Source organism: Trichoplusia ni, chromosome 18 (genome assembly GCF_003590095.1).
Source record: "Trichoplusia ni isolate ovarian cell line Hi5 chromosome 18, tn1, whole genome shotgun sequence".
Taxonomy (NCBI): Eukaryota; Metazoa; Arthropoda; class Insecta; order Lepidoptera; family Noctuidae; genus Trichoplusia; species Trichoplusia ni.
The window spans coordinates 1,163,642-1,191,516 of record NC_039495.1 but is presented as its reverse complement, the minus strand read 5'-3'; the positions used below and the strand labels follow the sequence as shown (position 1 = coordinate 1,191,516).

The window sequence follows — 27,875 nt, the reverse complement described above, 5'->3', positions numbered from 1 at the left end:
CGGGGGCGCGGGCGGGGGCGGGGGCGCGGGCGCGGTCGGGGGTGCGGGCGCTGCGGGCGGCGGCGAATCCGCCTCGCGCTCCCGCAGCAGATCACGGCGGGCGCGCCGCCGCCGCGACTCCGCGAACTGGCGCCCGAGGGTCTCGTGCAGCAGGTCCGGCCGCCGCCGCCGCTCCTCGCTCACCTCCGACTCGGAGTTCTCTTCGTCCACCTCCTTACATTGATAAACACACATCGATTGTCTATATGTTCATTGTGCGACTGGTTGACCAAAACAGTACCAGGCCGTCTGTACTGACCAGGCTTTCAGAAACCGACAGTTAGCTAGTGATAAGAGCACCTTAATCTCCGCGAAGGTGACGGGCGTGGTGCGGCGGCGCTGGCGCGGCTCGGCGCGGCGCAGGCGCCGGCCGCGGGCGAGCGCCGACGCCGCCGCCGGGTACACCGCGTCCATTCCGTCCGTCTAAATACCACTGCAACAGTTACCTTGTCTTATTACGGGAAATTTATTTATTTTCGGTTTAGTTTACATATTTTCATTTTAAAAGGAAATGACAAATTTGCAACGAAAGCTATTCATCCATCAAACCGACCATATCGTCGTTGCTTAACCTCGATGTTTATTTTCATAATTTTCAGTTATATCAGCAACAGAAATACATTATCTGAGTAAATTTTAATTGGTCTGTTCAGTCTCTGAGATAATACCTGATGCCACAACAGGCGGACAGACAGCGGAGCCTGAGTTATAGGGTTCCATTTTAGGTGCGGAACCCTAAAAAATCCACTTCATTGTGTCTGTTATATTCTAAAAAGTAATAGCAACGCAAAAAACAAGCGTAGGTGTGATCGATCGCAACGGCATTCGCTGGAACTTCCGGCATGTGGCCGATACTGATACATTACAATGTGTAATCATTAAAAATATCTCGATAAGTCTCTCACTCACCTGCCCAGATCTGACGCCGGCTCACAGACAGCACTCTGGCAGCGCGCCGCCGCGCCGCCGCGAAATGGACATGTCTGCGGTGATGGTCGCGGCGCCGGACTTGGCCTCGCTAAATAAACAGGATCACCGAGATTCGCAATATGTTATTACTCGCGACCCAATTACACAACGAATTGAGCGCCGGCGCCGGTGCCGCTGCCGTTGCCTCGGGACTGACTGCGCACTGACCGACGGGGGTATGTCCCGATACTGGGCGAGCGCGCGACTCAAAGTATCGCCGAGTTCTGCAAGCAAAAGCATATTATTTTTTCCCGAGAAATCTGTGTTTTGGTGAGTGACCGCGTTCCGGTGGCGAGGTGCCAGGCGCCCCCCCCCCCCTCCCCACCCGCTGACGCGCCGCTCCTCCGAGCGTTGCCGCGCTTCGTTGCTTCTCGAGTCGCGGTCGTAAACAAACAACATGCTTCACGACGCCTCTCTCAAACAGACGAAGTACGACTGATAACTTGTTTAGCACCGACCAGAGAAGTTCGGTCTAACATGGTTTTAATTGAACAGGTTAGGGTATCCATTTATTTCGACGACATGGTAAGACGACGACGACCCTGGCAGTAAAACAAGTGGAACGAAACAGGAGCCTTACTTGTTTAATTTCAATATTTACTGGAATTTATTTATTAACCCTTGCAGCACCCTACTTATGTCGACAAGTCTCATCGCTCACTTTCGAGCATTTCCCAGCGACAAGGCTCAACATTTTCAGCTCTGTCGCTACATAATTGCGTAAATCGAGAGACGGGACATTTATAATGGGTTCGAGTGATCAGATTTGTCGCACAAACGGGTGACGAGCGTCATCATGAGGCAGCACCTTCACCATTAAGTATAAAACTGTCGCTCACTACGTTTTTCATCGTTCATATAATTTTGCGTAATACTGTGAATTTGTGGCGTGTTTTTTTTTACATGGTTGATTAAGTAAGATGAACTGATTTAATAAACATACCCATGTCTTAGTATTTAGTGAGAGATGCAGATGTTATTGTTCACATCCATATGCTTCATATCGAATTTGGCAGTAACACCTTTACAGGTTTGATAACAACTAAGATCTGGTGTATAAGCCTATGAGGGATCGGCTATCTATTCTCTTCAAGCCCTTTACCCGGCCCTGGGACAAAACTGTCATAAAAAATAAGAAAATACCTTATATTGCAATATAATAATTTCAATTTTATCCAAAGACATTATATACTCTACTAGCGTATATAATGTCTTTGATTTTATCATGGCATCTGACAAGTTGTAATTTTGACAGTGCATTAATGACAACTGACACTGACTGAATCATTGAAGTGTCTGTCGTTTGTTGTGTTGACATTAGAGCTACAGAGGTGCAAGCGAAACATTTTTGCTATCATTATTTATTCAAACAAAGTGCAAATAAATATCTGCAACGATGAGTTACATGCTGGGACATCTACACAACGGCTGGCAAGTAGACCAAGCCATACTGTCGGAAGAAGACCGTGTTGTTGTGAGTAGACTATTTAGGTTACGAAATAAGTATTGGTTTCATTCTATTCGATACGAGTCTTTTTTATTCATTTTCTTTGATGTTAATTAAATTAAACCATAATTATGGACCCTACCAGTTTCGTCTATCGAATTTTTGCAGGTCATAAGGTTCGGCCACGATTGGGACCCGACCTGCATGAAGATGGACGAGGTTTTGTACAGTATCGCAGAAAAAGTCAAGAACTTCGCCGTCATATACCTCGTGGACATCACTGAAGTACCAGACTTTAATAAAATGTAAGACATCGTAATCGAATCTCTTAACCTAGCATTATCTATAAGCTCTTTAATATAAAAGTAACCTAACCCAGTTTATGACATCACTCTATAATTTTATCAGTAATAAATTAAAAAATCATAAGTTATCATAACATACCAAGTATTGCAACCTGTGAAAAGAACATTACATCTCATAGGAGATTGCTGGAGGGTAGGCATGGTAGGCATCTGTTGTCAGCCATCCCTGGCCAGAGCAAGAGGTTATACTGTTTACATTTATCTATGCTGGTATTTCAGTTGGTGGATGTCTATAAAAAGGAGTTAATTTACTTAAATGTTGTTCAAGGTATGAATTGTATGATCCCTGCACGGTGATGTTCTTCTTCCGCAACAAGCACATCATGATTGATCTGGGCACGGGAAACAACAACAAGATCAACTGGCCCCTGGAGGACAAGCAGGAAATGATCGACATCATAGAGACTGTGTACCGTGGTGCTCGCAAGGGCCGTGGTCTTGTCGTGTCACCCAAGGATTACTCCACCAAGTACAGATACTAATACCAACACAAGCTGCTGGTGATAGTGCTATCTGAGACAACCTACCTTCTAGTTCTAATGTGATTTTATATTGTGAACATTGTTTTAAATGTTTAACATAACATGAAAATAAATGGTAATTAGTATGTAAGTGTAGATTATACATTTTGTAAATATCAAAAAATTACTGTGAAAACTTTTCATATAAGCAAACAATTGTATTGAACCTGATGTTACTCAATTATAAAGAATGCAAATTGATAAATCAGTTTTCTTTAATTATTACAAACTGTTTTATTTGACGGCACCATCTTTAGGGATAGATGCTGAGAAATTTTAAACAACTAAATGCTGAGAGCCAAGATTGTTTGGTCTGTTCGTTGTAGGGTTTTGATGGCACTGTCATGGTGGTGATCAAAGAGCCGGAAAATAGATAACCAAAATAAACCTCGCGGCCTCGTCATCATCTTAACAGTTTATTGTCTGTCTACCCTAGTTTTCGTAAAAATATTTTAATAACTACGTTTTTTATAATAACAATAAATTAATCAAATGAAGACCGAAAATTCAATTAAGACATAGCTACTGAGATTATATTTAAACTTATACACACTCAAAGACTAATATTCTTTAAGTGAGCACTAAAGGGGGGCGGGCGGGGGTCTTTGTATTGCTCATTTTGGATGACATGGGGGGAAGGGGAGTCTACATGATGATTACGTCATCGGTAATTATTTACTTTTTTACCGAATGGCAACTCTCACATCGTCTTTACTTGAAAACGAAACGCATTTTTGGGGATACCCCACTCGCCTCAGAACCAAGTTGGGGAATTACCGCGCACTATTCAAGTTTACCAAGTGCCGATTAGTACTGACCTTGATTTCTTTTTTCTTAGGAGAGATCATTTAGGAGCTTTGCTTACTTTTGCTGCGAAGGGGTTTGGGGGCATTTAAGCACAACACATGATTTCCTAGTATTTGCATTGGACATTTTTAAAAGTATTTAGGTATAATTTCAAAGGCACGAGACCGCGAGCTGACGGCTGAAATTACTTCAGAAAGTAATGAGATAATGTGTAATGATTTGTTTTATTAATATTGATTTCCAACTCAAATGGCCTGCTGATATTTGAAGTTTTGAAAAAAGGCAATTCTCATCTGTTATGCCGAGCCCGCCTTTGGGCGGGCCGCAAGATTTTATATCAGAGGTCCTAAACTTTTGTAAATTTTAGTACGACTAACGGCTATTATTAAGTTATGTAAAAACTTCTCTGCTCGCTACTTCTTCAACATGAATTTCGTGTATAAAAATAAAGTGTTATCATCTATTTCACATAAAGGTGTAAAACCTTCGAAACATTGATCAACAGAAAGTTCTGATTAAGTTGTGAAAACATACTACTCATTTGGAACGTCTCTTTCTTAAAAAAAACCCCTTCGGCAGGGTTTATTTTGGCCTAAAACGTCCCAGACAGCCGGTCGGGCCAAAACAAAGGGCTGGCTGATAAAAGCAATGAAGGCTTATATTATGCGTTCGCGTTATCTTAAGTCAAATTAATAGCACTTTCTAGGATTTTTTTGGATGCGTCGGCGCATCTCGTACTTTACGTTTTTTTCGTTTTCTTAGTAATCAGATGTATTTTCCGTTTCTACTCCTTGCTCTTCCGACGATATTCGCTTGCGTGCCTGGACTCAACAACAACAGTACAAATAAACTGAATATATCAAACGATTCATGTCGGAATCTGCTGCTTCATGCCGAAAACGCCAATGGGCGGGCAAAAATACATAATTAAGATGCCGGGACCGTCGATGGGCGGGCTGCATAGAACAGTATGGCGGCATCTGGGTAATATTGTTACTCTTTAGATCGGCAGTGAATGGGTTAAATTAAAAGTCCTCGTGGTAAATGGTTCCAGTCCGGTGAAGAAACAGCCATTTTGAACTTCCACACTTGGTGGAATCAATGTTATTAAAAGAAGTAAAAAGTATTCTATAAATTAAAGTTGTGTTTTTTCATTCAGACGACAAAAATATGCACTATCTCTCCGATTGCAGCGCGTCCATTACGTAAAAATCTTTATCATCATATTTTTTTATTAATCCCAAACTTTTAACCTGCATATTTGTTGGGATTAAGGAACAGGATTGTTGTTGTATGATAGATTTGCTTACGCTTTCAACGGTTTGCTGTATTGTCCTCTCCGCGATTCGTCCTCACGGAAAGAGGGTTGTTGCAGCAGACGGATGTTACTCTGTCCACAAGTCGTAGTCACAGGAGCTGTACTTCCGTGCCGACAGCTTATTCACACTGTTACGAACGTGAAAGAGTCCCGCATATACGGATGCTCGAAGGACCAAGAAGATGTAGGATCTTTACACCTTTTATTGTTGATAGGTTGATTAATACGTAAAAATAGAATTTAATTGAATGATAATGAGTGCACGCGATTTGAGTGATAATTGTGTACTGAAGTATAGAGCGCGCGTAGCTAGTAAAGTGCTGACACGATGATGTCAAATTTGTGCGTGCTTGCACTGTACAAAGAGCTTTGTTCAAAATATTTTTGGAAACTGTACAACAAAGGAACAAAATATGATTCAGCAGGGGTTGCAATAAAAGAAGTTGTCATCATTTGAGATAGTGTAGTTTAATTCAGTCTTAAGCAGACAATCAAGTAGGGAACACTGTAACACGTTAGGTAGCGGTGGAGTGGCGCACGCCGGCGCGGGCCTGACTAGTGCGCCGGCGCGGCGTCGCGCGCCTAGCCGGGCGGCGCCTCGTCCGCGTCGGGCGCGGGCTCGCTGCGCCAGTCCAGCGCGCCCGGCGCCCAGATGGACGCCAGCGAGCGGAACGGGTCGTAGGGCCGCACGGGCCGCACGGCCGCGCCGAACCCGGGCGGCGGCCGCACCGCCGCGCCCACGCCCCCCGCGCCCGCCGGCTCGGCGTACCCGCCCCACAGCCAGGCGGCCGCCGCGGGCCGCGGCTCCAGCGCGCCGCCCCACACCGAGCTCACGGAGCGGAAGGCGCCGCTGCCCACGGCGCCCGGCCCGCCCACGCTGCCCACGCTGCCCACGTTGCTCACGTTGTTTACCGGCTCGTCGCCTAGTTACAAACATTGAGATGAATGTAGCTTTATAAATGCAGTATCTTTGAAATGGCGGATTTTCTATAAAGTGGCAACCCTTTTTACACACAAAAAAACAAGCTATTATAAATAATCCAAACTAAAAAGTAGAAAATAAATAATAGTTTGAAAAAACTAAAAAACACGTTGTTTATAGAAAACCGAACTAAAAAATAGAAAATAAATTTAAATTAAGAAAATAGTGTTAAAAATTTCAAAATATATATAAGAAAATAGTGTTGTAAATTTTTTTTTTTTATTCACACTATTATTAATTTATATTCATTGAAATTTTTAACACTATTTTCTTAATTTAAATTTATTTTCTATTTTTTAGTTCGGTTTTCTATAATAAACAACGTGTTTTTTAGTTTTTTTAAACTATTATTTGTTTTATTTTATTTTAGACTAATCTCTGATACAGGCATTATATACTAACCGAGGAAGTCACGGGCGGGAGTGAAAGCGGCGCGCTCGACTGGTGGAGGTGGGCGCCACGAGAAGTCAGCGTCGCGATGCCCGAGCGACGAGTCGCCGTTGAAGTAGAACAAAGAGTGGTCGGCGGGAGGAGCAGGAGCGGGCTCGGCGCGGCGGCGCACGTCCGAACCGATGGGGGCCAGCGCTGCGCCCCCGGGGCCCCCCGCCGGGCCCCGCGCCACCACCGACGACCACGACGCGCCCCAGCGCAGGGCCGCTGGGGCCCGCACCGGCTCGGGCCGCGGCGGCGACAGCGGGGCGCGCTCCCGCCGCTTGCCCGCCTTGTCGCGGCGCGGGGCCCGGCCGGGCGCGGCCCGCGCGCGCGCCTCCCTTGGCTCCGCGCGCTCCCCGCGCCGCGCCGGGCTGGCGGCCTCGCGCCGGCCGCGCACGGCCCGCGCCCGCACCGCGCGCCCCGGCGAGGCCAGCCCCGCGCCCGGCGGCGGCGGCGAGTCTCCGGCGACAGGAGCGGGGCTCTCGCGCGACGGCTCCTCTTCCGGTTCGTCCGCTTCGTCGCGATCGTCCACGGTGGGCGACGAGGAGGACGCCGAGCCCGAGCCCGAGCCCGTAGATGCGGCATCTTCATCGCCGCTGCCCGGCGGTCGGTCTTCTGTTTCGGGGTCGGCTTCGTAGCCGTCCGTGACCACGGCGGGTGGTTCTTCGTGTGATTCTTGAACCTCCGCATCGAGTAATGGTATTTCATCGGATACATCGGTAGGAGAGGGCGCTCGCCTCGTCGTGTGTTCGTCGCGTTCGGCGTCTTCACTGGAGCGAGAGTCATCTTCGTCGGCTTGCCTGAGGACTTCGGCCCGCCAGCGCTCGAAGGCGCGGCGCTCGGCTAGCGGGTCCAGCGGGGGCGCATCGCGGCGCGGAGGGCGGCGGCGGCGCGGAGCAGGGCGGCGCGCGGGCGCGGCGGGGGCGGGGGGCGCGGGCGCGGGCTGCGCCAGCGCGCGCAGGTCGAGCGGCTGGCGCGCGGCGGGCGGGGGCGCGGGGCGCGCGGCGCGGGCGCGGCGCAGCTCCCGCTCGGCGTCCAGCGCGGCGGCGGCCAGCACGAGCGCCAGCGCGGCCAGCGCCAGCAGCGCGGCGGCGGCGCGCGCGGCGGGCTCCCAGGGCGGGCGCGGCGCGGCGGCCAGGCAGCGCGGCAGCAGGCGCGCGGGCGCGGCGGCGTGCAGCGCGAAGGCGGCGCGCCCGGTGTCGGTGCGCGCGGTGAGCGGGCAGGCCACGCGCGCCAGCGTGTAGTCGGGCGTGAAGGCCAGCGTGAGCGCGCGCGACTCGTTGGGCTGCAGCTGCAGCGGCGCGCAGGGCGTGAGGCGGAAGCCGCGCGCCTGGCAGGGCTGTCCGGCCAGGCGCCAGTCCCGCAGGCGCACGCCGACGCTGCCGGTGTTGCGCGCCACCAGCGTGCGCCGCACGGTCCCGCCCGCGCCCGCCGCGCCGCACTCGCTCACCTGCGGGACCCGCGACCCCTCATTGCGTATTCACTTATTACATGACACATTTATAGCTCGAAACGACAAAGAAATTGCTTGGCAAAAAAAAAGTAATACCATAAATAATCGAACTTCTCTTCGACATAAATACAAAAAAAAAACACAACTAGAATGGCACTTTTTATATTGGGGTTTTTTATTTGGGTTAGTGCCTTCGAAACTATTTCGATTCCAACGAAAACATTTATGAAACTTTTGGATGCTTTCATGTAAGAAAGTCGTTTAGTCATTCTAAGCACCTAGTTTAGAATGACTAAATAAATTATACGAACCTCAAACAGTAGCGGTGCATTGGAACCGGGGCGTCGGCCTCCCAGCTCGAAGCTGGGGTATGCGCCGCGGCCGGTTAACAGCACGCCTTCCATGATGGTCAAGTTGTTTCTATATAACATAAGAAAACTTACGTAAAGATACGCTACAGAGTTAAATTGACCGAAAATATAAAATATCGTCATCGGGTAGGAACACGCACCGCAGATACAAGTAAGCGGAGAGCGTGGCGGCCTCGTGAGGCGTGAAATTAAGTTTGATCTCGATCTCGGAGTCGGGCGGCAGCAGCAGCATGGGCAGCGCGTGCTTGTGCGGCGGGCGCGGCGCCGGCCAGTCGCGCGGCTGCCCCCGCTCCGCGCGCCAGCCCGCCAGCGCGAAGGCGGCGCGCGCCCAGCGGCAGGGCTCGGGCCCGCAGCCCGCCGCCTCGCCCGCCAGCGCCAGCGGCCCGGCCGCCAGCGCCGCCTGCAGCAGCAGCGCGTGGCTGCGCGACGGGTTGCGCACGCGCAGGCGCAGCGCGGCGGGCGCGCCCACGCCGGCCAGCCCCGCGTCGGCGCGCGCGGGCGCCAGGCGCGGCCACCAGGCGGCCGCGGCGCCGCGCACGCCCAGCTGCAGCACGCCCGTGGTGTGCACGTGCAGCGTGAAGTTGTGCGCGCCGGCCCGCGCCGCCCACTGCGCGTGGCGCGCCCGCTGCAGCGCCGCGTCCGCGCGCAGCGCCGCCTCGCCCGCGCCGCGCCGCAGCCACGCCGCGCCCTCTGCAACACGACACGCCGCGGTCACACTCGCCCGCGCAGCCCGCCCCCGCCCCCCTCCCTGGGCCCGCTCGCACTGACCGGGCGCGGCCACGTCCAGGCCGGTGTAGCAGCGCGGCTGGCAGCGCCGCTCGGGCGCGTACATGACGCTGCCCACCACGTGGCGGCCGGGCGTCACCTCGCGCGCCTGCCCTTCCGGTACCGCCCTGCGGACACACCATAATTAAAATATATATGTACATACAAAATATCTTCTCGTACATTTATCTGTATCGGCGCTCTGTAGCGACTAGACCAACCCACAGCCAGTTGTTTTAATAACTAATAAACTGACGTGATGTGATGTTTTCCTTTTTTATGAGTGCATAAATAATTGTCCATCTCATATGGATAACTGTATAAGATAAAGATAGTTCGTGCATATTCAGACCAAATATTGAAAATCTAAGGAATGGTGCAGTCCCTGTGGTTTGTTCTCAAGAAATGCGTGAAAACGATGTATTATATACTCTGTAGTTATGTATAGTAGGAAACAGATGGGTGTACTCACTCAAACATAACAGCAGGGTCGGAGGCGGGCAACGTGACACTGACCACACGCATCGGCAGCGTCATGCTACTCTCCAGCACCAGCGGCACCGACGCCCACGCGTACTGTGTAGTAAGTGTCGCAAATGAATACACGCATTCATAGAAATGAAATACATCGGTGCGAGTGTTTGTGTACGTACGGGCGCGGCGCGCAGCAGCTGCAGCGGCAGCGCGTGCAGACGGCCCGCGTGCGCGTTCAGCGACACGCGCGCGCGGGTCTCGGACAGCGGCGCGCCCCCGGCCGCGCCCCCCGCCGCGCCCCCGGCCGCGCCCCCGGCCGCCACGCGCAGGCGCACGGCCCCGCGCAGCGCGCCCGCCCGCGCCGGCGCCACCACCGTGAGCAGCGCGCGCCCCGAGCCGCCCGCCGCGATGCAGCGCTGCGCACGACACGTACACTACAAGTGCTGCTGCATACGGAGCGGGGCTCCGGGGCAGGCTACTCACGCAGGAGTGGTCGGGCGCGACGTCGCGCAGGTGCGCGCAGGCCTGCAGCGCCAGCGTGGCGCCGGCCAGGTCGGTGCTGAGCTCGCGCACGCAGAGCGCGGCGGGCGCGTCGTTGTGCAGCAGCGCGCCCACGCGCCGCGTGCTGGACGTGCCCAGCGCGCCCAGCCGCAGCGCGCCGTCCGCCGAGTGCGGCCACTCCCACTCGATGCGCAGCTCGCCGGAGTACACGAGCAGCGGCAGCGTGTAGTCGGTGAGGTTGGTGCGCAGCGTGAGCTCGGAGCGGTGCGGGCCGCGCGGGGCGCCGGGCCGCAGCCTCACGCGAGCCACGCCCGCCGAGCCGCCGCCCGCCACCACTAGCGGCGCCAGACTCTCCACCTGGCGAATATTAAATAAAAATAACTCAATCTTATTATTTATCTCTAATAAATTGTTTTTCGACCGGTTGCCATACCTCGAAATATGTTTCAACATCGGGTCCGAAGTCGATGTGTGCGATGTGCACGGCGACCGGGAACTCGTTGTGCACGCGCACCTCGCGCACCCGCAGCGAGTCCTCTCGGTTTGAAGTTATGAAACTAAAACCCAGTCAAGTCATGAAATATATATGAGACAATGAACAGTAACTGTGACAGAGTGGAGTAGAAGACAAAGGTGTGTCGTACTGCAGGTCGGGCGGCGCCAGTCGCAGCGTGCCGGGCAGCAGGCGCAGGCTGTAGGGCAGCGCGGCGCGGCCCAGGCGCAGCCAGCCGGCGCACCACGCGCCCTCCGCGCCCGCCTTCTCTGCGCCCTCGTCCTCGGTGCCGCCCACGTGACCCGCCCACATCTTGGCATCTGCCGAAATAAAGATTCTTGCCTAAATAAAAAAACTATTTCTTGTCTGAGTAAGGTCCACGGGTTCGTAGTTCATAGAAAGTGGCAATACGAGTAATACTCACAGTCAAGCGTGACTTGTGCGGTGTGCATGAGGTCCTGGTGCGGCACTAGGTGCGGCTCCAGAAGTGACACATACACGCCATCCGATTTAATACCTGCACGCCATAACAAAAGTTTTAACTATGACAATACAAACGGTTTATCTTATTTAGAATGTCTTCAAAATAAACAATTCACCATTTCCGTTGGCGGTGCCCTTGTCGCTCTGTCCGTTGGCGGTGGGTGGCGCGGGGTCAGGGGGCGGCGGCGGTGAGGGGGGCGTGGCCGCGCAGCGCGCCGCCCACACGCCCGCCTCCAGCGCCACGTCGACGCCGGCGCTATTGCCCGCCGAGATGTCGAACTGCACAGCAGCGGCACGTCAGTTACAGAAGGCGAGAGTTAAACTTCGCGCTCGTCAGTTTGTTACTCACCGTGTCAGGCGGATCTCGCGAGCCGCGAGTGCGCAGGCGCAGCTGCAGCGGGCTCACGTACTCGCCGGCGGCCACGCTGCGCGCCTCCACGCACACCACCAGCCCGCCGCCGGTAATGTTCGCCTTTATTCTACAACCACGGACGACTACGTGAAAAACCAGTTCATTATGAAATCAATCAGTAAAATTGATAACTTGATCTGCTTGATTCTTGATATTTGATCATCTTAACGTGCCCACAAATAACAATAAAATATGATTTATTTTGAAGGCCGTCGATATATAGAGACAGAGCGTCATGAAGATATTGACCTGATGTAGGCGGTGAGCGGGTGCGGGTGCGCGGCGTGCGGCGGCGGCGGCGCCAGGCGCAGACGCACGAGCGCGCGCGAGCCCCGCGCGGGCACGGCCCAGGCGGCGCGCGGCGCGGACTCCTCGCCGCCCGGCAGCGCCAGCCCCAGCCACGCGCCCGACGAGTACACCTCGCTCACCTGCAACACGAGCACCCGTCACGCCTGCACGCCCCTCCGCGCCCTCTGCGCGCCGGGTCGCGCCGCGCTCTAGCACTCACTTGTATGGGGTGGTCGGTGGGGTTGTGCAGCGTGAGCAGCGGTTCCACGGACGCGTTGAGCGGCACGCGCACGCCCACTAGCGGCCACACGCCGTACTCGCTGGCCACGCCCTCCGCCGACACCTGCGCAGGCAACACTGTCAGCGACGGTCCGCAGCGCCGCGGCCGGGGCGGTGCGGGCGCGTACTCACGGGATACTTGTGCACGCCGAGCGACGTGTGAATGTAGAGGTGCGCGGACACCGGGCCCTCGCGCCGCCCGAGGTACACCACGCTGAACGTCGTGTTGGCTTGCGGCGGCAGCGTCTGCAAAACACATAAACAAATTTATAGTCTAGCTGCTTCAGCGGACAAAACTGGCTGTTAGACTCAGCGGCGGTTTAGCCTTAGTGCGGCTTAGGCCTAAAATGAAACTTTTCTGCTAGGGAATGGAATGTCCGCACCACTATCGATGTTTTCGGTAGCAATAAAACTTGTTCTTGTTCTCCGGGTCCATGTTTGATGCAAAATTTACTTTTAACTCAAAAAAAAAAACTTTGTTGGAAGACAAGTTGTACAACGGTTTTGACAATGCACGAAATTAAGTTGATGAACTGTTTTGTTGCCAGAGAATATGTCAGTACCAATGTCGTTACCATAGAAATGTATGTTTACTCGCATGTCGACCTAATAATGTTTGAAAGCATGTAAGGAATTAGTTAATTATTGGTCATAATTCAATTGTTTTAATAGTGCGGTGAGTTGATATGACATCAATATGTAGTAAAACATCGCGGCTGTGTGGGGAACCGCAGTATGCGGTCCAAGGATGCATCGTTCAGGCCAAGCTGCGTGGTGTATTCTGCGATTTTCAGATTAGTGACTAAACGACTAAACTAAACGAGGATCTCATTTCTACAACACAAATATATATAATATATTGGCACACAAATACTTCCATGTCTTTTTGATACCAGAATAAATGAAAGCTAGGCAATAATATAGACAAGGGACTATTCATTCAACACAAACAGAATTTAAAAAACCAAGACTGGATTCGAATGGGCACCTAATCTACTGTGCCTTTCTGCACAACAGTCGCTTCTCTAGCTAAGCCGCCAAAGTTTCTAAGGAGTTCTAGTCACTCAATCACCCTTGTTGCACGACTAATGTCAACAACAGACTCTTGTTTTTATCTGCGACGTAGTTACGTGAGGAAGATCGCGGCAACCAGGGGCTGGATGTTAGTTGAAAAGTTAAACAGATAACGCAATAGATGCGTCATTGATAGCGAGTGACATGGCCGCGCGGCCACCGGCCCGACACGCTCTCCTCGTCGCGGAGGAGTCAGCCGGACTCGTGCGCGACTCGCACTCTCTCCCAGGCAGATTCGACGAGATACGCGAAACTCGAAAGGACAGTAGGACGACACAAGGGAACGCCTCGCCTTGGGATGTTTACACAAGTTTCGTCACCTTCACAGTTACGTAAAACGATCAACTTGAAAATATACAACACTTAAACATGAACATCTCAACGTTTACGATCTGGACGACTTAAATAAAACTTTACGAGCGACATTTTGTCGTCACGTCAGTAGGTCTCACACTGTGCAGCATGAAGTCTTTCCTTGAGTTCCGGATACCAGCCACTGCATCTGCATCATAACCTCTTCTTTGCCACCAAAACCAAGAAGTTATTATGAAAATATAAATGTATGACATAGTTAAACAAGTTAAAAGGCTAGTTTCTGAATATAGTTGCATATAACGATTACAAAGGTTACGCGGTATAGGGATACCACAAATGTATAAAGCGTTGGATTACCGATTATTGGAAAAACATTTGAGGTGATGGAAGTAATAGGTTGGCTATTAATTATTAAATGTAGGTACCTATGTCAGATAAGACGTCAGTCGTGTTTATTTACGGCTAAAATGAGGCCAGTCCAGTCTGTCGATGTTTGTTACAGAAGAAGGACATACAACATTGAACATACCCTATTCTTATACGAATTCGTAATTAATTAATTTAAAACAATATTTTTAGTGTGACTCATTACTTAATTATGTAACATAAGCTGCTTAGATCAGTATCAGCCCTAAGTAAGGTAAATCATATGAATAAGGACGTAAGGGAAGCAAGGGATGGTGCTAGAAACAGGAACAATCGAGTATCTTATCATACATCATCCAGATTCATGACAAACACAACCAACAGACGGTCACGTTTGTTCTAATAGTATCGCGAAGTTTCCTCTAGTTCACATCCGTGTGTGCTACTGTTGGGACGTCTCATAAACTACGAGTGACCAGTCCGCTAAGATCGAAACGTCTGTAATCGGAACCATTTAATGACGATGGGTTCCTATTTTTTGGCTGCACCAGACCAGCAACCATTTAGTAATGCAGAATGTTCTTTGCGTCAGAACATTTGCATCTCCCAACCTTTCGGGTAAAGATTTTCGTATCAAAATAAATATTTTCACCGGGCATTAACTATTAAAATATTTATCGCTTTATACAGACTCGATAGTGTCAATCGTGGAAATGTGGCCACTTTAAGACATGTTCACGGTGCGTTCGGCGCCTGCTGCTGCCCGCCTGCAGGAGGGCGAACACAAGCCACAAGGCTTTTGTGGAGTAGGTACTTGAGACAGATTGACTGCATTATTACAGTGCCTTAGCCACAGTGAACTAATACCTAATTAGGTACCTTGCTCACGGTCTAGCTGGCTAGGGCGATCAACATCTAGTCAAATTTTGTAAAACTGGTCCGACGAATACTAGCAATGTCACATAATAGGTGTGTAAGTAGTATGGGCGTAGGAAACATATCTCAGAGGGTCCTCTGCTTGTTTTCACGTGCACCGTGCCTATAATATTATTATCTCAAACGTTTGACTTAGACGACATAAGAACTGAACGCGATCACACATACAGAAGTTGTCAACCTCGTTACATTCTAATATTATTACCTGGTTTCCCACTAATGTCATTCTCAATGTCAGACACGTAATAAATATGTGTCTACTGTGGATAAGTATACTTAATAGGTTTATAATTACCAATAAATGGATGCAACATAATTCCCATTTGGGACTATGATTTTGAGTCGTGTATCATCTTGTATAGATGGTACCTTAGACTCGAAGAAGGATGCGTGGAAGTCGGGCGTGGTGCCGGCGACGGAGGCGAGGTGCATGGTGGTGTTGGCGGTGTTGGTGAGCGTGACGGTGAGCGCGTGCGCGGCGGCCAGCGCGGCGCGCCCGAACTCCAGCGCGGGCGGCCACAGCTGCAGCGCGCCCGCTGCCACCGCGCGCCCTCCGCGCGCCCCCCCGCCCGACTGCTTGCCCCATTCCTGTCACACACCATAACATCATGCCAGCTATGATACATTGTAACACATCAAGTACGCTAGTATTACTGTGAGGAAAGTCTTCATTTCTTTTCCTCAATATTTTCTTTACCTTTTGCTTCTATTATAAATTCATACGCTGTCTTTTCTATTTGTGAGTACTCCTACTTCTTGTTTATCTGCACCAACTCTTGGTTGACTGGTAGAAAATGCCTCTGGCTTTAAGTCCGCCATTGTACATATTTATATGATAAGTATTAATTTAATAAATAATGCAAATATATTTTATAAATTTGCCATGTAAGGTATTAAAATGAATTTTGAAGAGATTGATTTGAAGAGTTGCTGTAGTCTAAATAATAAGATAAACTCGTAATTTCCCATCTCATTAGTGGCAGGTGCACATGGCGACAGGAGTGAAGCCCCACTGGTTCAGAGGCTGAGAGGCCATAGTGCAGTCAGCCTGGCTCTTTAGTATGTAAAAGACATAAGTATCAGGTACTACGTATGTAACAAAACAAACACTCCAGAATATGTGACATTTTAATTATTATTTCTCGTAGTCATCTCTTATAAGTAACACCATTAAATAGGAGTACTCACCTAATAATAGCAGTGGTACAAATGATGTAGATACAACAAATGATGTAGATATCTGTGCAGTTTATAGGAGTTAATTAAGAAGCACTGAATGCATCACCAGCCTATTGTCCTGATGGTACTTAGAGCTACTTGTGTGTGTGTGTGTTTTTGGTTATGGCTATTTGTGACTACTACATCTTATTCTGAACAAATTCTTAAGCACCAGAAATAAAAGCTAAAACCTTACAGAATGTAGCATCCTGTTTCATTTTACCTATCTAAGTATCATTTAAAGTATGATGTTGTATATTATGTAGATTTTTATTAATAATACACATAAACATTTAACACAAGCCATGCACGGAGGTCAATGACTGCCACAAGTCTGGCAAAGCCCACAGGAACTGTGTGAACAAGGAAACTATTGTGGTAATTGTTATCTATGACACAATAAACAAGGCATACTTGTGTAGGTTGAAAAACTTAAGTGACAATATTATAATTGTTATTTAAAAAGTTTTTGTTTAGCCATCAGTATTCATCTGCCAGGCAAAGGAGTCCCTTTCATTATTTTACTCTGGAAGGTATATCACTGTTTCTGTGAAGTTGCAGTTTATGCACATGTCTTCACATATGATTATATGAAAATTACTATTAGTAAAATCTGAAATAATGCACTGCTCATATACCTGCAATGTCATGGTTATAACATGACACTCAATTTATGATAATGATAACAACATTATTACACCTCAGAAGGTGTTTCTCCTCATTACTATTGTGGCATGCCATTACTGTGATTGAGTTCAGATGTATGAGAAAAATCCAAGAGCCACCAAAAAAAAATAGGGAGAATGGAGCATCTTAAAATTGATGAAGTCTGTGGATTGATTTTATTAGAGCAGCAGTACAACTTTGCATAATACACAAATAAATCATCATAATAGTGTTAACCACTCACAGGATTTAGCAAGTAAAGCCATAATGAAATATATAAAATAAACCATGGCTTTCTATTTGTAAGGATAACAAAGTGTGTGACTGTGAAATGAAATATGAAGAGATATTTTGAAATACTGATTTTTCTATGCATGTACAAAGAAAAGCACTCCAAAATGATAAAGATTACAAACTAGTGCAAACCTGAAATGTGATTCCCTCTATAAGAGAATCGTGTACTGTAACACCTGTAAAGAAAATCATAAATTAATGTTTGTATGTTCATTACAACACACACCATTTACAAGACTCCTGCGCTGTCACATAGTTTGAATAATCATTGAAAATTCTAGGCCCCTATTTTGTTACAAAGATTTCATAAAATGAAGCTCAGGTTGTTTATTATACAAATGAACTAACATAATAAGTATAGTGTTTTTGACCAGCAATGACCTGTGAGCATCACTTTTGAATCTTAATCTTTGAAATATATTAACTTTGTTGTAGTTAAACATAAAGAAGCCATAAGGCGGCGTTTCAAGGTATAGTGGGGGTCATTAGGAGAATTCACAGTGTTGCACATCTGCATCCAAGTACCCATGTGGAGCACATTTCACGTGCGTTTCAGCGAGCCAGCCGCTTCTCTACCATCTTTAGACTTGCCGAAATACCATACATAGTTAACTAAAAAACGACAAACAAACCCGTCTCGGCCCCGATCTAAAATAACATCGCGCCGCACACTACCGCCTTACGATCATTCTGCCAAGATATTGCTGGTATTCTTGATCGCTTTTTCAAACCCTTATTATTCTAGTACTCAGTACGGAGGGTTACAATACCTATGTTAGGAAAAAAGTTCAGAAAAAACAAATACATATATCTATTTAGTGTTTTAAAATCGATTTTACCATGGCTCTTTCCCTGGGCTGACAGCTTGGTGTTCAGAGATATATCTAACAACGTCAATACAAATACGTAACACCACACTACTTTACGATACATTTTCATGCAACTGTTTATTGCAACAAGCACTGTTTATTCACATTTCTTAAACACAATTCGATATTTTTATCGTATCAGTCAACTCACGAGACGTGCATTCACGAAATATTGAATGACAACAGATAAAATAGAATTTCAACAAAAAAGCACGCAATTATAGACCATAAAGAAAAAACTGAAAGACAGAACGTTCGGATATGCCATACAATTTTCGAAACACTTGTTTCTGATACAACAAAGAAGAATGGAAATAATAATATAAACATAATATTAAATGATAATAAAATGTTTCTACATATATGTTATGAAAAAAGAATGATTTACAAAAAAAAAAATTGAGTGAGCACATCTCACTCAATAATTTTGCTCCTGTTGCATGCATTTTTCCATCATACAACATTCGATTTTTAAGGCATGACATTTAACTGTTGACATTTTGTTATGATGTCTAAATCAATGAGTGTATCTGTAGGTATATAATCTAAGGTGTATCTATACCTTACCTACGAATCTTCTTTCAATATTTTAAGCAATAAATGTTATACATAACAAAATATTATCATCTCAAATTAATTATCTTAAAATGATTTATTTTGTAAACTAATCTAAGCATGGGTAACGAATGAAAGTGTAACCTAATTAAATTATTTTTATTTGTGCACTTGAAAGAAATACCCTTTATCAAATAGTTACTTTATATTTTATTCACAACTTATTTATTACAAACCGTCAAGATTTCGTCTTTAACACTAGAACAATTAATTGAGAGGCTCATGGCCGACAGTGGTAAGTTGAAATTTATTGTTATTGATTCACAAAATAAGTATCTGTAATTAATTGTTGGTGATAAGATTGTGTATACGAATATTTCTATTCATTGAAAAATCATAAATTTAAAGTACACACATTTAAAATAATATAAAAAATAAAATAAAAATATTAGTTTGGTCTTTTTATTTTTAACAAATTAATGATTATAATATACAAGACTTACAAGCTACGCCTCTTCTAGCTTGCCGTTTGCTGTGCCCATCAGAGTCCACGATTGCTTCCATCATAATTGTATTACCATCTTATCTTACATTGTAGATGGACAGTAAAGAATATGAATATGAAAACATCTACACTAATATTATAAAGAGGAAAGATTTATGTGTGTGTTTGTAATGAAGAAACTTAAAAATACTTGACCGATTTCATTTAGAATACTTAATTATCCCAGATTAAAATAGGCCATAATAATTTTGAAAAAAAAAAATTGGGATACTCATGAAATTGTCACTAGCCAATTTGATTAATTATGTCTGTGTTCGAAGAAGAAGACATGTTGCGCCAACCCCAAATAATAATTGGGACAAGGGGAATGTGGTATGGCAGGGGAATGATGATGTCTGTGTAAGATAATATCTTCATTGAGGAAGGCTGTAGGATATATATCTACCATCATGCTATGATTAGTAGAAACAGAACAGTAATGAAATATTTTACAACATAAGGCCAAAATTGGGAAGACTCTAAAAAACTAATCTGATTTATAAAAATACTTATATCTTCTAACCACAAACGAAGTCGCGGGCATCAGCTAGTTATAGATATATTTTTCATGCATAGTCTGTTCATATTATATCCTTAAAAGAGTATATCTTGATGTATTTGCACTCTGGTCTGCAGTCAAGCATACTGATAATAATGGCTAATGAACCACTTAGTCTGTTAAATTAGTTCCAGCGCACCAAGAAATGCAGATAAACTGAACATTGTTTATTTTGGCATACAGATAGTGATGGCAACGATGCAGAAGGCGTGGATGACAGCATCCCTGACCCAGCACAAATAGAAGAAGTTCAACCCTATGACATATCCCTAACAGCTTCACACTCAGTTAGTACATTCTGACTGTAAAATGCTAATATCCATTAATCTTAAGGTTTAATTATTTCCTAAAACTATGTAGGTTTATGGCTATTTATTAAATAACATTAGAGAGTTTATGATAATTGATGTACATTACCTATATACAAACATTACCTAAAAACTTTGCTGGCGACTTAACTGTAAAAGAAGTCTGCAACAAAGGATCTTGTAACTTGCAAATCTAAGTATGAAATAATTTTAAACACTATGTGGTAATTATCACCCCAAAAGCTTGATTTCTGAGAATTAACAAACAGTACAAAATCAAGCGGTTCGACTCGCGATCCCGCCGCGTCTGCTCATGATTAAGGACTCCGGTTGGGTCCGAAACTAGTCAGGCTACCCCGATAAATACGCGTGAGTAAACCGTTACATCATTTAATAATGAAACAGTACAAACTCAGATTTTAATAATAATATGTATTTCAAGGCCTTTAATTTAGTCATAATGGCTTAATGTGAGGGCAGTGATGAGTGTGTTGGTGTCGTAGTATCTGGGCCCTGGGCTGGTGAGCGTGGGCGGGCGCCGCTTGCTGGAGGCGGGCTGGCGAGGGCGCCTGCCTGTGCTGCTGCACCACGGCGTCGTGTTCCCGGGCGAGACCGTACCCATGCTGCTGCCGCACGGGCCCGATGCCGACGTGCTTGTTGACGCCATCAAGAATGAAAAGTTGTTCGGCCTACTCTGTCCCGAGTGAGTACCGCAGCCAAGGAAAACGCGTGCTCGCTCGCCAATAGACTGTGCTTGGGTAAATATATTATTATGAATGTTAATTTAGATTCGTCAAAACTGTTTTTTTTGGGTGTGTAGCGAGGTGGGTGGCACAGTGTCGGGCTTCGGTGTGATCTGCGAGGTAGAGATGGCGGGCATCGACGATGAGCACGACGGCTCCGCGTCCGTGACGTTCAAGGCGCGCGCCACGCACCGCTTCCGGATGGTGGGCGTGCCGCGCCGGACCGTGCCCCTCGACAGATACGCCAAGTAACACTGTTACTATTTAAATGTCAAAAATATAATTTCAAATTATTAATTTTCTTTATCGCGGCTTAAACTGAATTTAAAAAAAATTACAATTACAATTAATAAAAAATAAGCTACCCTATAATATGGTTATTTACTAACGCATAAATAACCATATTAAAAGGTGGCTGCGAGTGTAAAGACGAGACGCCCGTTAACGCGTGTATTGGTATATTTAACCCTGAATGATTTAGTGTTTGAGATGAGAGTAGTTTATGATTTGTGTTGTGGTACAGCCGCATGGTACTGGTGGAGGTGCGCGTGTTGGCGGAGATGGCGTCGCGCGACTCGCTGCGGCCGGCGCGCCTGGCCGCGCTCGACCCGCTGCGCGAGCCCGCACACCTGTACGTATGATCTATGCCTTTTTTCGATAAGGTGGCCGAATCGTCATGGGCGGAGCGACTTCAGGGAAGAACAAATAATGTTGAACTCTTTCTGCCTAAACCTAAACCGCTATACTGAATCATCCGCGTTTTGGTGTCAGTACATTGTAGTTCTTCATGCACCGACTACGGACTCCCGCCAGTCATTAATGTGGGCTCGACGGATCCTTTCGCGTTTTGTTTGCAGGCCGACATGTAGGGAGTGTCGGTCTTTCGCCTCATAGTGGGAGCCTATCCATAACACCGGTCGCCCGCTCGCCGCCTGACTCACTGCTCTGTGCAGGGACCCGCAGCAGCAGCTTCTTCGCCGCATGGATGCGGCGCTGACTCCCTGGCCGCTGTTTGTGTACCATATTTTCGACTATGACCGTTTGCGCAGTGAAATCCTAGACTACTTCAAGGATATCATGTCAGGTGAGCAAAGACCTCCTCAGGTGCAAGTTTCCCTATATATTTGAGCTTATTACAAAGTGGGTAATGGGATTGTATGGCGTAGTTGATCTGCCGGACGATCCAGTGTCCCTGTCGTTCTGGGTGGCATCCAACCTGGCGCTGCGCAAGGCCGAGCGCCTCGCGCTTTTCCTCGTCGACAACGCGCTGCTGCGCCTGCACATGGAAAGTCAGCACATTAAAAAGGTAAACATCACTCCTCACTCACCTATTTTACAATTCGCAAGAAATATCCTAACATTGGCTCATAATCCCTTAACTTTAACGCCTACCGACACTCTGATAACAGAGTTTGATTAAGATAATTAACCCCTTATTTCTATTGAAGTGGCTTCGATTTTCAGCAAACTGCGCTTTGTTGTACGTCATGCCAGACGGAGATCGCACGCAGGGAACACATTTTCGCGATGTCCAGCGAGGGCGTGCACTCTAATTACACGAACTTGGGTAAGCCTGACAAAACTTGTAGCTTACTTCTCTATTCGTGTGTGTGTATATGTATTGTTAAAGGTTTTAGATTAGTTTATATTTAAATTTACATCACGAGTAATAAAGTTTAAGTTGCACTGCATAGTTCCAATATTTACGTTATCAGAGACAAACACGAAATCTTTTCTACGGGATTTTATTCGTTTTTATAATTAACTAACCGTTGCCCGCGACTTCGTCCGCGATGTATGAAGAAATGACCAAACTTACATTTATAATATTAGTGGGGATTGTGTGGTATGTATTAATATCACACAATCCCTACGAGTTTACCATTCAACAAGTTTATTTTAGACTGCCAAATCCATTCTAATAAACAGAAGTGATGAGCGCGCGTGGACTTAGTATTGCTTTACATGTGGTCGGTTTGTGGCGGCCCGCTAGGTCATTTTGTTGTACTTGTTTATTATCTACTATCAGTTTCCCCACAGCCTTTATTCTTTCAATCTTTGCAATGCCTTGACATTCATATTAAGGATTTTATTAGGACTACAGATTCTCTTAATCTGTAGTCCTAATAAAATCCAAATATGTAAAATTATCATTAAATCAACAGCGCAAACCTCAGTAAACTTTACTTCATTCTAACGTTCATGATGTATGACTTTATTAAAAGAATTACCATTTTGATGATGTTTTTTGCTGTGTTACGGTGTTTATGAAAATATAAATAATATTAGAACCGTGCACCTAGAGTGCATACTGTAACTTTTTAAAATTGCCTGGAAAACGACCTATTTAAAATAAAAGTTGTTGTTGTTGTTGTGTCGAGGCGGCTACATGCACGACATCCTGACGGTGCGGCAGACGAGCAACGTGCAGCTGAGCGGCGCGCCGTCCGCGGAGTACTCGTGGTTCCCCGGCTACACCTGGACCGTGCTGCTCTGCAACACCTGCATGGCGCACATCGGCTGGAGGTGAGCCCCCCCCCCGCAGCCCCCGCCCCGCCCCGCCCCCGCCCCCGCCCCCGCCCGCTACAGCAGTGTGTGCGCAGGTTCCAGGCGGAGAAGCGCAGCCTGCGGCCGCAGCGGTTCTTCGGGCTGTGCCGCAACTACGTGCAGCCGCGCCCGCCCGACCCCTAGGCTGCCGGCGACACACCCCGCCAGGCCGCGGACTGGCCTCGCGCATATACTTATCACAATATTCACAATATTGCTATTAATTAACTGATCTATATCATTACCTAGATGGTATCAAATTTTCATGTTGTACACTTTACAACTTATGTTACTATAACATCCATATTTGTTCAGAGTCGCGCAGAAAATACGTGAGCAATCCCTTGGCTCTGGCTTAGGCAACTGAAGGTGCCTGAAATAGTTTTATTCGGTGGGAGTCATATGCCCAGTATATGTATATGCCCAGGCAGTTAAATAAGCAAGAAAAGGGCATAAGGGTTCAGCCACAGATCAACTCTGGCTTTTGCCAAAATATTTAAACTATATTGTTATAGTTTAAAACATCTTTAATACAATAATAGTCATTAGTTTAGATCAAATAGAATATAACTACAAGTTATGCTACTAATCTTACTACATTAATTTTATAGGTCGCAACAATAACCTATAAAAGTAGTGAATTTATATAATAACAGTTTCCGTAATTCCGATTATATTTAAAAAAAAACCTTTCCATATAACTTCAGTCTGCACTAAAATACACCACAATTATTACAAACAAAATTGTTTATCCTTCCGCCTCTGATCCAATGAGTGATGATAATATGTTTTGAAAACCCCTACTTTTTGGTAATATAATATAAAACCAAGCAAAAAAGTATCTTATCTATAATTAATTGAACCGTTTATGTTTCAAACGTGGGCTGAGAAAGAATGATTAAATTCGTGAGGCGCGGGAATGACTTGAATTATAGAGGGCGATAGTAACACTAAACAAACAATTCAAGTAAATAAATATATAAAGTGATTAAGAAATTACGATATTCAGATGTGTTTGTGAGCTGTGTACAATCATGTTAGGATACTTCGTCATTGTCATCACCGTACAGCGTTAATTAGGATGTAATGGAAATACTGGGATATCAAGACTACGCAAAAATCAAGTATGCCAATACCAGATGTAAAATGGCGATTTATAATGTGATAGGAATATTTCTATAGATGTTGGATCTAAATTTAACTTTGATTAAAACCTATTGATGTAATTAAGTGTAATTTCGTATTTTACTTTTAAGTCAATAAAGTATTTTGTTGATGAAATTGTTTTTATTTGATACACACAAAAATACAACCAGCTGCAAGTAAAATTGTTGCAAACTTGATGTATTTATACATCTAGAACAGACAAAAATATAACATAATAACTTTCAAGATAATATATTCTCTTATCAATGATAATAATTGATGTTGTAAACACGACATTTGTTTTATTAATGTTCCTTGCAGATCATTGATACATTGTTATTTGCAGTGGCGTAGCTTGGGTCACCGTCGTTCACACCTTGGCGCCCAAATTAGGTACCTAAAAAAAGGTCGCTTACTTTTTCGTCACTGTAAAAGGGTATATTTCGTCCGCGCGCGCGGAAAATCGGAATATTACATGATAATTTGCCGCCCTCCTGATAGTGGCGCCCGGGGCGAATCTGACATTTTTTATTTATTCATGAACTAGGGGCAATCTAGCAGCCGCCGCCTATAAACACTCACAATACCATGGAGTCACAAGTGCGTTGCCGGCCGGTTGTATTGTTTTTTAGTCTTATTTCTTCAGACATTTGCAATAATATTTTTATAGTAAATACTATAATATTAATAAATTTGGTATATATACTAAGAATAAAAGACAATAATATAATATATGTACTATAGGTAGTTATATACTTATTCAATTACCAATACTTATTTACATTATTTGTTCATAATAACTATCTGCTTCTTAAAAGTAATATTGGAAAGTTTTCAGTCACTAAATAGTCGTCTTCAAATATTACTGCAATGTTTAGCTCGAACTCTGCAACAAATATAAGCCATTGCTCTATTCAAACTATATTATATGTATGTTTCAATTTTGATTAAGTTAGGTATGAAGGTAACTAACACTGTGGATTAACTCGGAGGCTAAGGCACTTATATCTGACTGCTAAGCCGTGTTTTAAATGCGATAGGGTAAGTTCCTTAGCTCTCAGTTATAGTACGTAGCTCACCAATCTTGAAGTTGACGGTGGTGGTGGTGGGGCAGGTGAAGAGTCGCGGCAGCACCATGTAGAGCGGCAGGTCGCGGCCGCGCCGCACGTCGCCCTCGCCCACCTGGATGTTCTGGATCTCCGTCGCTGCAACACAACACTCTGCTCACCCACAATACAACACTAAGGCACTTTTCAGATTAGGTTGTTTATTAGGGAAGAGATTTTATGCGACTACTTATGATAATTGTAGAAAGTAGATTTATTACCATCCTTAGAATAGCCTTCAGCGCAACCGCAAGTCTCCACGCGGACCAACTGAAGTTCTATCGACCTTATAGCCACGGAGCACTCGTCCACACGAATCTGGAATATCAGGGCTTCTAAATGATAAAATTACAGCTTGGTTTTAATCAACTACCTTTCCTTTTTTTGACCACGAATATAGCACGCGTTTCTAAGATCGATGTCTCTGTATACTACTAAAACAGCTCAAACAATCACTCACGAATTCAGGCAAAAGTTTTTAAAGGGCTACAATTTGTAAAAACTACTATTACACAAACGGTTGTGGAAAAGGGTAACTTTATGATAATATGGTAATATTATGATTATGTACCTTTCCCGTAAGCGGTTTATCGAGTGCACAGACGGTGGAGTCGATCTCCGCGTAGATCTGGAAGTGCGGCATGGCGGCGCGCGGGCCCGCGGCGGCGGCGCGGATGGTGGCGGGGTTGATCTCGCAGCGCACAGGCTTCGCCGGCGCCGGCTCTTGCTGCATCACACCACTGCATTTACTTTCTAAACGATTAGTGTTTTTCCACTCATCTATATTGCTATTATTTACAAATAGATACAATTTAACACCTTCGCTATTTCATGTAAAATCGTTAATTATCTTGCCTACCTGTTTATACTGAACAAAGAACTGACAGCTGGCATTAAGGGGTTTGTTCAAAAAAGATCTTTTCATACTGCATTTGAGTGTGTACATGATGTTGACAAATACTCCATGATATGTCTCCAGCAGGCCAGGGTAGCCAGGTGAGACAGCCTGCCGGGCCCTCAGTGGCATCTCAAAGGGTATCTCAGTCACTCCAACAGGAATCTTGCCCGGAGGAGCCAACTCAATGCAAGTGTTGATCAAGTTGATAGGCTGACAAATAAAATTTTATTGGTTAGGAGGGTTTCACGTTCAAATGGCCTTCAAGCCACATATTTCAAGACAAAACAATTTACATTACATATTATAATGATAAATTACTGAAGTTGAATGTAAATGTATGAACCTTATGTATCTTACTTTGATACTGTTGGAGAAGGCTTCAAAAATGCCGACATTCTTGGTACTCAGCTGCAGGTTTACACAGCCCTCCATCACAAGAGAGAGCCCCTCATGCCGGACGTCGCTGCTGCTCTCCACCACCGCTACACCTGCTATAGTTTCCTGAAATATACAGTTTCAGGTAGGAATGTCAGTTCATCGTTACTTCTGTTGGTTACCGCTGTTAAGCAGTACATCTGAAAGGGTACCAATTTAGACAAGCTTTGGTGGCGACTGGCTTCCCTCAATGCGACTGATTACATACATACTGTAATTGATTGGGATAGATAGAAGAACACGATTTTTGTCGACCCCAAATAAAACGGGATTAAGGCAGGAAGGAGGATAAACCATATTGTAATTCCTATGATGTAGATAGAAACTTTATGAGTTACACTGAAAAAGACACTGTTTAATTTAACGAATATTATTTTATTTAAACTGTACTTTATTACGCAGAACTTGACAAATCACTTTAACATAAACTCTTTACTTACACCTTCATGATATACTTTGCTCGCCCTTTTTAAAATTATGTTCAAGTTAGTAGACATAATGATCCACGTAACTATTTAAAGGCTGTACTGGCTATACTAGGTTCTTAAATAACTGCATTCATAGAATTTAAATTATTTGATGTGTATATTTCTGCTATCTTAGATTTGGTACGTATTCAAATACTCCGATTCAGATGTAATTATCACAAAACATGTAACTATTCTGACTTCTATAATTGTAAATAAATACTGGGGTGTTAATGTCAAACTCATATCACAGATGAAATATGACATGTTGTGTAGAGTTCTTGGTCAATTACATTTTTTTTATGTATATTGTTTATTTTGTAGTGACATAGTTTTGTAATTAACAATTGTATTGGATATTTGTCAATGACTATTACTAATACATTTACCACTTCGATATCTATACATTAAGATAAGCATCAAGAAAATC

General features: G+C 45.6%; 4 protein-coding genes and 2 long non-coding RNA genes across 11 annotated transcripts; 2 read left to right on the top strand and 4 right to left on the bottom strand.

Annotated features, from left to right (window-relative positions):
• Positions 1-35: 35 nt before the first annotated feature.
• Positions 36-6,201, bottom strand: LOC113502949. 4 transcript variants are annotated; one of them, XR_003401395.1, is made up of 4 exons: positions 1,952-2,137; positions 949-1,232; positions 340-472; positions 36-213 (listed from the first exon to the last, which is right to left on the bottom strand). It is a non-coding gene; the product is annotated as an uncharacterized LOC113502949 (long non-coding RNA). The 4 variants fall into 4 exon arrangements; XR_003401396.1 differs by lacking the exon at positions 1,952-2,137 and adding an exon at positions 5,459-6,201 and having other exon boundaries at positions 36-472; XR_003401397.1 differs by lacking the exon at positions 1,952-2,137 and adding an exon at positions 4,160-4,430 and having other exon boundaries at positions 36-472.
• Positions 2,292-3,563, top strand: LOC113502947 (thioredoxin-like protein 4A). Its single transcript, XM_026884710.1, has 3 exons — positions 2,292-2,482; positions 2,624-2,760; positions 3,089-3,563. The coding sequence occupies exons 1-3, from the start codon at positions 2,405-2,407 to the stop codon at positions 3,300-3,302; spliced, it is 429 nt and encodes a 142-aa protein (XP_026740511.1). The 5' UTR covers positions 2,292-2,404; the 3' UTR covers positions 3,303-3,563.
• Positions 6,202-18,399, bottom strand: LOC113503111 (transmembrane protein 131; the record flags this gene model as incomplete). The annotated part of the gene is made up of 17 exons (XM_026884929.1): positions 18,108-18,399; positions 17,401-17,444; positions 15,460-15,678; positions 12,532-12,645; positions 12,341-12,463; positions 12,082-12,260; positions 11,770-11,899; positions 11,537-11,699; positions 11,362-11,454; positions 11,089-11,257; positions 10,878-11,001; positions 10,334-10,801; positions 9,942-10,045; positions 8,845-9,597; positions 8,645-8,753; positions 6,851-8,330; positions 6,202-6,389 (listed from the first exon to the last, which is right to left on the bottom strand). Coding segments are annotated over exons 1-17 (4,560 nt in total), but the record flags the coding sequence as incomplete, so codon positions are not given.
• On the bottom strand, positions 9,364-10,213 carry LOC113502948. Of its 2 annotated transcripts, XR_003401393.1 has the most exons (4): positions 10,123-10,213; positions 9,942-10,045; positions 9,473-9,597; positions 9,364-9,394 (listed from the first exon to the last, which is right to left on the bottom strand). It is a non-coding gene; the product is annotated as an uncharacterized LOC113502948 (long non-coding RNA). The 2 variants fall into 2 exon arrangements; XR_003401392.1 differs by lacking the exon at positions 9,364-9,394 and having other exon boundaries at positions 9,449-9,597.
• A 289-nt stretch (positions 18,400-18,688) lies between the features above and the next one.
• Positions 18,689-24,669, top strand: LOC113502945 (protein cereblon-like). The gene is made up of 10 exons (XM_026884707.1): positions 18,689-18,987; positions 19,979-20,082; positions 20,607-20,806; positions 20,924-21,094; positions 21,370-21,477; positions 21,800-21,930; positions 22,013-22,152; positions 22,311-22,413; positions 23,228-23,372; positions 23,450-24,669. Exons 1-10 carry the CDS (start codon positions 18,975-18,977, stop codon positions 23,535-23,537), a joined length of 1,203 nt encoding a protein of 400 aa, XP_026740508.1. The 5' UTR covers positions 18,689-18,974; the 3' UTR covers positions 23,538-24,669.
• A 92-nt stretch (positions 24,670-24,761) lies between these two features.
• On the bottom strand, positions 24,762-27,760 carry LOC113502946 (Down syndrome critical region protein 3 homolog). Of its 2 annotated transcripts, XM_026884709.1 has the most exons (8): positions 27,419-27,760; positions 26,901-27,044; positions 26,505-26,753; positions 26,217-26,372; positions 25,867-25,963; positions 25,619-25,744; positions 25,322-25,425; positions 24,762-24,936 (listed from the first exon to the last, which is right to left on the bottom strand). In XM_026884709.1, exons 1-7 carry the CDS (start codon positions 27,473-27,475, stop codon positions 25,340-25,342), a joined length of 915 nt encoding a protein of 304 aa, XP_026740510.1. In that variant the 5' UTR covers positions 27,476-27,760; the 3' UTR covers positions 24,762-24,936; positions 25,322-25,339. The 2 variants fall into 2 exon arrangements, with proteins under 2 accessions (XP_026740510.1, XP_026740509.1); XM_026884708.1 differs by lacking the exon at positions 24,762-24,936 and having other exon boundaries at positions 25,265-25,425.
• Between the last annotated feature and the right edge of the window lie 115 nt (positions 27,761-27,875).